This window comes from Berghia stephanieae, chromosome 5 (assembly GCF_034508935.2).
Source record: "Berghia stephanieae isolate SIO BIC M18660-M18661 chromosome 5, UCSD_Bste_1.3, whole genome shotgun sequence".
Taxonomy (NCBI): domain Eukaryota; kingdom Metazoa; phylum Mollusca; class Gastropoda; order Nudibranchia; family Aeolidiidae; genus Berghia; species Berghia stephanieae.
Window position 1 is genome coordinate 24,489,737 of NC_088364.1, and position 10,000 is coordinate 24,499,736.

Sequence of the window (10,000 nt, forward strand, 5' to 3'; positions counted from 1 at the left end):
TGAAATATATCCTTGCTATCAAGTGACTTGGATCTTGCAACTAAAAGAAACGACTGAATGGAATAGGTATATATGATGTCACTCTTGAGTTCCGTGATAAGGGGTATTTGAACTGATGATACGATAGTTTAAAAATGGCAATGAAGATGACTTCAACACGTTCGATTGAATTTGAAGTATAAAAATGACACAATAACACTTATATTATTAAAATACATTGGTGAAGTAATTTAGTGAAATATTAATAATTGAATTGAGAATGTCACGGTATGGTTTTGTTATATCAACGATAAGTAGCAGTGGCAGAAAGCATTGATTAACGACAACTAGATCAACGAACGCATCATCAGTATTTCAACAATCTCTCCCCACTGAATGGATGGTCATGTTATAACAAATATTATTGAACATTCAATTAGATATATACATCCACATCTTATATAATGTAGGGCAAGCCGTAGGATATATCATTCCTGTTTTTTTTTCCAATGACTAATAATGACCGTAAATGTTTGTAATTTAACGTTATTCGAAATAAAAAGGATAACAAACACGAAAGGCAGTATTTTGACGAAAAAATTTTCATTTAAAGAAAACAAAAACTTTGTTTCTTTAAAATCAGGGAAATACAAAGGAGGAAATTTCATATATCTGTAAAATGTACCGCCTGAGTGTTGAAAACGAAAGTTTAGAGCAAATACGAGATACTTATAATTTGCCCATAACAAAAAGAGGACAGAATTGCCCGACTTAATCTAATCTATATGTAAGAACATTATTCTCGTCACGATAAAACCTTCATATAATATTCTTCAATGTCAAACTACGCCAATGTAAAAAACCTATCTTTGACTACACTCCATCGTTTTGTTGATATACCACTGTCCACACATTTCTAAATTGCTCAATACTTTAAAACCGAAGATTACTGTTCTCACTAAATTCGAGGCATTGTGACCAGGCTTTTCGAGCATTAGCCTTAATCAACAGAGCAAATCTAAATAACAAAGCCTGTATATTATGCGATTTTCGATAAATTCATTATATTTTAGGCATTTATAATACAGTTTAAGAAAATCGAGCTCCAATAAATCCATAGCATGATGAAAAAGGCATTTTGAGTCATTCCTCTGCAAATCATTTGTGTAAATTACATACTCAACTCATTGATAGCACTATTTTATGAAATAAACCACTTTAAATTGTACTTTCAGTGGGACTGACATCTTTTACGCAGATAAAGTTTTATAACGATTGGATAAGTGACCTCTGTTAACCATGATGGTATTCTTTTAAAAACAAAATGGTCGCTGATTCTTTAATGAACTGATTATCCTTTCTGTGCGCTCAAATGATCAACATTTCAAAAATCAATAATTATTTGAAAATGATGATAATTATAAAGACTTTACATATAATTGCAACGCCTCATTAGTAGAATTTTTGAGTCTTAGCCTTTTTTCAAACCCCTGAATCAAATGTATACATCGATCCACACATTCTCAAAGCGTATGTCTAAATGCATCGCATTTGTTATATTGCCAGATGTTTGGTTTTTTGTAATTTAATCAAATGTTAATTCAATTGATCTTTTTGATGACACCGGATATCATAAATAAAATTCATTGAATCAAATGGATCATGTAGGCTCACACCAAACAATGGATTTTGTTATCTGTTGTCAATATAAATCTGTCTCCATACAGATATTTTGATAAAAATGTTCTATTCGATTATTTAAAATAAGATGGTTTTGCAATTTACAAAAGCTGTGAGAATATATGACAAAGATGAAGTCAAAAAAAATCTCACAATTATTATTCATTCTTTGCCTTATAATTTACAGACGATTCCTCTGACAGCTGACGCACAATCTGAGAAAGTATAAGATTTCTATTGGCCTGGTCATGCTTACATCAGGGAGGAAGGAATTCACTGTGGTCTATTCATGCATATCGTCCAATATATTATTTTTTAGCAGGACAACGTAAACCAGTTCGACAATTCACGCAATTTTCTATACTATTAAAACACCAATCTCTTGAGTCAGTTTGCTATCGTAAATGAATAAGTGACGGTGAAATCAAATTCAATAAGCACATCATAATATTATACAATACAAATATAGAATATAAATCCTGATTCTAATCAATATTTGACCAATTGCTATTTTGCCCACCAGTCCCCCCTACATACTGGATCGATATTTCTAAGTTCATCTTTTTTTTAATCGCTTAATTTGGATGATTAACATTTTTTAAAAATTGATTTTAGGGAGTAGTTCTAAGTATGCATGTTAATATGTTGACATTTCCGGCATTAATCACTGTTTCCAAGTTTCCATCTGCACATATTTGATGCAGTTCTGCCATGTCCAGTTAAGAGGCGATTTGAGAAAATCAAGTATTTCCTGGCGTTATGGAATGAAGGCACTCTTTTAGTTGGATCTTTTATGATGTTTCCTCCTCTTGGTGTTGCCCTGTTCCACATTTCTCTCCAGTTTTCCTCCACACTGAAGTCTGCCATTTCTGTTAGGTGGAAAGGTCTTCTCGATTTGAGTCTTGTTGTTGAAGGCGCTCCCTTTATGATTGTTTTTATGGGAGTGTTTTCTGTGGCTTCGTCAATTCTTGCATGTATTCTTTGATTTGCGTCTTGTCGTCTAAGACTTGGTGGTGCAATGCCGCTCAGTGTTGGGAGCCATTGAGTTGGAGCTGACTTGAGACGTCCTGTTATAACTCTCATTGATTCTCTTAATCGGATGTCAATGCGGTTTACATGTGGGCTCCTCATCCAAACAGGGGCACAGTATTCTCCCACACTATAGCACATTGCCAAAGCAGACGTTTTCAGTACATGTAGTGAGGCTCGCCAGGTGGTACTTGAGAGTTTTCACACCTTGCTGTTTCTTTTTGCGATTTTATTTGCGGTTCCCTCAATGTGTTTGCGATAATTTAGTTGTCTGTCCAATGTCAGAAATTCACAAATTCAGAAATCGTTTAAAATATCTCTTGTAATATAAAAACCAGATGGGATGTATACTCAGTTTAAAAATTAACCTACGACCAATGACATCAGTGACTTAACTATGTCACAGTTATTTAAATAATTTTACCTTCCATTTTAAATTTTGCATAAAGCTCGTTTTGTGCTTACTTTGAAGTCTATGTTGCCCGTCAATTTTTCTAACTACTCTATTAACTAATTTATGGCAATTGACAAATGCAATGGATGCGATTTGATGCATTACATTACTGTTTGTACAATGCAGAGCGTGTCTGCACCAAAACTGTAAGTCCAAAATAAGGATGCTTCATGAAATCGCCTTGCCTTTTAGATACTTATTTTTACTTTAAATGTGTCATCTTCAATCGCAACGTGATGAAACATGAAAACTGAGTAGCTGGCACTCTTTTAAGCATGATTAAATGTCCGTTTTTAAGCATCTTGGATGAAAATGATTCTATAGGCCGACAAATAATCAGTTTAAAACCAGGGAATTTACAAAGTTTGAGCTTTAAAGCAAGATTGCAAACTGGTTGAGAATCATCAATGTGAATGGGCAAGTGTTAAAAAGAAATTGAAAGAGTATTATTCCAAAAAAAAAAAATGATTGCTTTCACTTTTTGATTACTTATAATTTGCTTTATAAAAATTGCCATGTGTTTAAAAGTGGCTTTTGATTTTTGAACTAATTTGAATCTAGTTTAGTACATATTTACAGTTACACTCGATTTAAAAACAGACGCGACTTGTGACAAATGGTCTCCGTTAATAAAAAAAATATTATTAAAGCTTATAATTTGGTGGTAAAATCAGTCATTTTACTAAGTATGCCATATTCTTTGTTCCAATCTATCTTTCCCTGTTCTCCTAACTCATCATCATCATCATCTGAATCATTATCATCCTATTTTTCTCCTTTCCATCTTCTTGTGCCCCATCCACCTCTCTCCCCTTCTCTTCTACCCCCCCCCCCCCCCCCGCGCCCTTTTCTTTTTGTTTTCTTCTGCTCATCCTCTTTCTTCAACATCAAGTAAAATATACAGCAAATTTTTATCATTGCAAAGATAAATAATAAATCCTATTTGGTCAAATATATCAGACAACAACAAATGTATTTTTATGCCAATTTTGCAGTTGTTTTGCGATTGTTTCATTGACATTATCATTTTTAAAATATAAAAATCACTGTCATAAATATGTCATCTTAAGAATTGGGACTTTTGCAGTTAAAAGATAGAAAAAGCTATACAAGATCATAACTTCTTATCGAATATGATAACACGATAACACGAGACAAGCAAGTAAAGACCCACTTAAATGAATGTAGCAATTATATATATATATATATATATATATATATATATATATATATATATATATATATATACATACGCACACACACACACACATATATATATATATATATATATATATATATATATATATATATTATATATATATATATATATATATATATATATATATATCGTCTTTTACAAAAGACACTAGACAGTTCGTTTTCCCCAATATTTCAATACGGGTTATAACGAATACAATGAGATATAAATATTTTGAAACTAGACAAGACTAGTTTTCTTTTGATGTATTATTTATTGACTTTGTCATCACTGTTGAAAAGTCGCAGATATAGATAGCAACAAGATATGAAGTGAGTAGAAAAGTGCCAGAAGACAATAGAGAATAAAAATTTTTTTTTTCGCGGCGGTGGTGGGGTTTGAACCTGCGACCTTATTGGTACGACAACTCCGCCTGGCAGGTGAGAGCGTGGCTCTACCGTGTGAGCTATCCACGAACACAAAAATATTCGTTTCAAACCCAAAGTCATTTCTAGATCCCTCTCTCACCCACTTCTTGAGATCGCCGATTCGTTCGCCACCATCGCGAAGTAATTTTGACCAGCAGTTAAGCTTAATAGCCAATATTCTCATCACAAACATATAACATAGAAACGATTGAGACATTGAGTAAGCTCCGGTGTATGGGGTGAATTTTTTAATTCAGAAAAGTGAGTGGAGCAGGCACTTATGTTGGTAACAACAAGATATGAAGTGAGTAGAAAAGTGCCAGAAGACAATAGAGAATAAAAATTTTTATTCTCTATTGTCTTCTGGCACTTTTCTACTCACTTCATATCTTGTTGTTACCAACATAAGTGCCTGCTCCACTCACTTTTCTGAATTAAAAAATTCACCCCATACACCGGAGCTTACTCAATGTCTCAATCGTTTCTATGTTATATGTTTGTGATGAGAATATTGGCTATTAAGCTTAACTGCTGGTCAAAATTACTTCGCGATGGTGGCGAACGAATCGGCGATCTCAAGAAGTGGGTGAGAGAGGGATCTAGAAATGACTTTGGGTTTGAAACGAATATTTTTGTGTTCGTGGATAGCTCACACGGTAGAGCCACGCTCTCACCTGCCAGGCGGAGTTGTCGTACCAATAAGGTCGCAGGTTCAAACCCACCACCGCCGCGAAAAAAAATTTTTATTCTCTATTGTCTTCTGGCACTTTTCTACTCACTTCATATCTTGTTGTTACCAACATAAGTGCCTGCTCCACTCACTTTTCCAGATATAGATAGCCAAACATCAAGTAATCGATTTTGCCAATTTGAGCACAAAATTGAAATCACCACACATGACGTATTTTCTATGTCGACCATTAGAATTGATGAATGCCACAACTCTTTGCCTCATTGATGATGTCAGCTGATGGACTGTTTCTGCTGATTGATCATTCCAAATTGAGTTTATTCTGACGAACAGTTCATTGGACAGCGTACTTGCTTTCTTATCCTTTTTAAAAGCTTTCTTTTCATAAAATCCCACATATGTTCGATGTGATTGATGTCAGGTGACACTGCTGATCATGGATTCATCACCCTTACATTTGAATCGTTTAGGAAAAAATATTTTTCGATTCCTTTGCGATAAGGGGTGATCATGCTGAATTATCACTACTTGAATATTCTGATTTCGAATTTAACGGGACGACGTTTGGTTCAAGAAAATCGCTTATGTATAGGTCTGAATTGAGTATTTGATACTTATTAGCCCAGTTTTATTCCCACCAATCTACACACCATGACAGATCCATATCCTCAATAATTATCTCGTCATTAAAACGTTCACCTCGACGTCAATATTACGAAATTTATTTGTCTTTATAATCAACTTCAAAAAGCGATTCGTCTGTAAACATAAATATGTACCACGTTTTCCTGATCCATTCCTGGTGTTCACGTGTCCATTTCAGTAGAGTTGGTTAAATTGCGGGTTGTAAAATTTGAAACCACGCTCAATGAGCGTAAATATTTGCTGTGGCAAATGCTGCGTAGCAACGCTTATCTGAATTGTATATTCTGGGTACGCATTTACAAAATGTAACTTCGGTACCGACAAGTTTGATGGTCTGCATCTGCACCTCATTTGTGTCAACAAATCATGCGATTTATCAAAAGAAAGATTTGTCAACTTCTTTAAGATATATAACAAATCGCATTTTCTTTTCTCTTATGTGAGCTAATAGCAAACGGTCTAGTTTCTTATGAAAATGACCATAATTATATATATATATATATATATATATATATATATATATATATATATATATATATATATATATATATATTGAACCGTGTTGGATACAAATATGGTACGAATAGTGCTCGACATTTAACAATGGAGCGAATTATATATATATATATATATATATATATATATATATATATATATATATATATATGAGTAAAAAACGATTCACATTCGTCGAAGACGGCGTCAGTTGGATGATTTACTTGGATGGCGAATTAATTCCGTGGCGAACTCTGCTGTGACAGGGTGTGCAAGTTTTGTTGGAGAAAAAGATGTGGGGGGGGGGGGTGAGGGTAGGGGTAGGAGGGAAGGGGAAGGGGAGGAGAGGGAAGGGGGGGGGGGGAGGGAGAGAGAGAATGAGGAGGGATAGGTCAGATGGTGATAGGGGGAAGTAGGGGGAGGAAGGGTATGGGTTGTTCGGTTAAGGTTCATGGGGGGGGGGGGGGGGGGCGGTGAAAAGAGAGGAGAAGGGGGAGGTGAAGGGTGAAGTAGAGGACGTATATGAGGGCGGGAGAGAAGGGGGGTGGATTAGGGCGAAGCGGTCTACTATATACTATTAATTTGAATTTATTTAAGTGCCTGCAAATTGTCATAAGTTCGGATCCTTTGTTAATGACTGTAAAAGTATTTCCAACTTTTCAGTGAGGCAAAGATTGCACTTTCATCGATAGGGACTACTTTTTTTTTTTTGGACAATCTCCCATGTTATACTGGTGGCGTTTTGTTTGTATTTATTTGGTCCCAGTTGTGCATTGATAATGCTGTGCTCTTGGCTGTTATCGTTTCTCATGGTCATTTTGTCATGGCTATATCTGGTTTTGAATGGTGGTCCTGTGCTGGCAATGTATTGTGTAGACACTCAAAAATTTCAAATTTATAGCACAAAATAAACCTCCTCCGCCCTATATCGACCCCTCCTCATAGACGTCTCCTTCCTCACCTTCCATTCAACCTTTCCTTCCCCCCCCCCCCTCCCCACCCCACCTCCCAAAATTATCCCCATCAAAAGAACCTATATCCCTTCGTTCCCTCCCTCCCTCCCCTCCCCTATTCCCATCTGACCAATCCCTCCCATATCTCCCCCTCCCTCCCATCCCCTCCCCCTTCCTTCCCCCTCCGCTCCCCTTACATTCCCTCCCCCCCCCCCCCCCCACCCCGTTTTTTCTCAAAAATACGTACACATCCAATCACTACTGTTCGCCCCCAGACACACTTCCACGCACACCATAACACTCATCATGAATACCACGGAATTATTCTCCATCCAAGAAGATTATCCAACCGGCGAAACACATTGTGCGTAGAAAAAGACGTCTTGGACTAATGTGAGTAGTTATTTTACTCTTTTTATAATGGTCTGAATTGTTAATGTAAAGCACTGAACTACAGGACATCCATAAATAATTATATATATATATATATATATATATATATATATATATATATATATATATATATATATATATATATGTGTATATATATATAAATTATATACAAGTATCAGCACAATGAAGGAATACGTGTGGTTATAACACTGGATCATCTTGTCCCACAGCAATGGTTTTGAAATAATGAAATACGTAAAGCATAGAGGACAGCTTTATATACGCCAAATAATGCAAATACTTTACCAGTCTGTCAAACCATCATAAACAAAGAGTCTCTACTGTCCCCACGTGACCTCACAGAAAATGTCTTATCATATTCTACATTTTACCACACGGATGCCGGATTTGTAACTTTATTTGCCACAAAAATATGAAAATATTATTTTTTTTTCAACCATCACGGTGAGAAAACTGTAATAGAATCTTATATCACAAGCTTTTGATCCACATATGACTTAATGCGGTACAAACAGAATAAATGATCATATTGTAGATTATGTGCATTGATTTAGTTCAGCACTAAGAACTCATGTTTGAGAGTCACAATATATACGGACACGATATTGCATATATTTGTTCCAAGAGCATAATTAAAATCATCGTTTTCTACGTAATTTCAGCAATCAGTTGATGTTGTTTCTTTGACACTTCGATAAGGGACCATCCCAGACCTTTTATGTCCAATAAAAAGGTCAAAGTGGTATGTCGTAGCACTTTTCAAACCGGAAACTTGGAAGATCCGCGTAGAATGAGGACGATGAGACTTACGCCTGTCACAGAAGACAAGTTCCGACCTTGGTCGTTCAGAAGGACTAACGCACCTCTGCCTCCTGCTACTTTTTCCTTTGGTAGACTCTGACACGACTTGCTTATAAAGACAGTAAGAATGTCTAGCCTGGGATTCCATCCACTGAAGGGTGACACTCGAGCACGACGTCTGCATCTTGTGTATGGTAATATCCATTGAATCGGGCAATATTACTTTCGACTTTTTATGTCTTGAAGCGGATACGGAAACAAAGGCCGACTTTTTCCGCTTTCCTGGGAATGCCATCAGATATGTTCCAACTTTGGCTGGGGTGACAGTGAGACTGTTCCAATCCCCTTCCAAAGTCGATGAATTCAACTTTGAATGTTTATAGTAAAGGTCGAACGGCAATTTGTCTCCACAAGTTACAACCTCTATCACAAGTTTTGGAAGTGTTTTGTTTATGTTGATTTGTACCCCTCTAGTATGTTTCAGATTGACTGTTTTTGTTTTACCCATTTTCAAGTTGGCAAAACGCCTCTTTTTATCGCGTTTCCTTTTTTTCTTTCTCTCCACAGACGTTCCGATGTACGCCGATGAGCCTTTTGAATTTTTATCAACTATAAAAACATCAATGAAATATTTTTTGCCTTTACGTATTTTTTTATAAGTAAATGATGTTTTCCCAATAACACACTGATAAAACATAAGCTTTTTCTTAATCCTTCTCATAGGTTTTGCCATATTTTTAAATTCTTTTATTCTTTTCTTTTCCCCAGGAAACCCCCATCGTGTGTATTTTGGTTTCTTATCGCCGTTTTTATGAGCCAAAGCAGAGCAATGTGTTTGAAAGTTTTTGATTTGGCTGATACTAACACAATATTGAACTGGATGTGACCAATGGTTGGCCATAGGGCTAGGTGACCAATTAACAATCAACCTCCGTCTTCTGACTTTGGCGCGCACTGACTTGTCTGACGGAAGATCAGGATAGATGCCCTGCAGTGTCATATTTCTAGTCACGAGGATTTTAGCAACGGAATCACTGTGAATTGAAGTCAAACTCAGAGTATAAACTCCAGAAGGAGCGTCAGTTTTGTAAAATACTTGGCGTATTTCACTCTGAAATTGGGCAATCTTCCCTCGAGGTCGATTAGGCCGAGGTTGTCCGTGCGTTTTGTAATCTGGGAAGAAAACAAGTATAGCTAATGAGTGAAATAAAATTAAAAATCATTACAAAAATT

General features: G+C 35.9%; 1 protein-coding gene across 1 annotated transcript in view; it reads right to left on the minus strand.

Moving 5' to 3' along the window:
* Window positions 1-8,503: 8,503 nt before the first annotated feature.
* Window positions 8,504-10,000, minus strand: part of LOC144972635 (protein NDNF-like) — a 125,942-nt gene continuing 124,445 nt past the window's right edge. Inside the window, exon 5 of the mRNA XM_078914099.1 lies at window positions 8,504-9,940. Coding sequence (XP_078770225.1) covers window positions 8,625-9,940 — 1,316 coding nt within the window. The 3' untranslated portion in view covers window positions 8,504-8,624. The remainder of the gene's footprint in view (window positions 9,941-10,000) is intronic.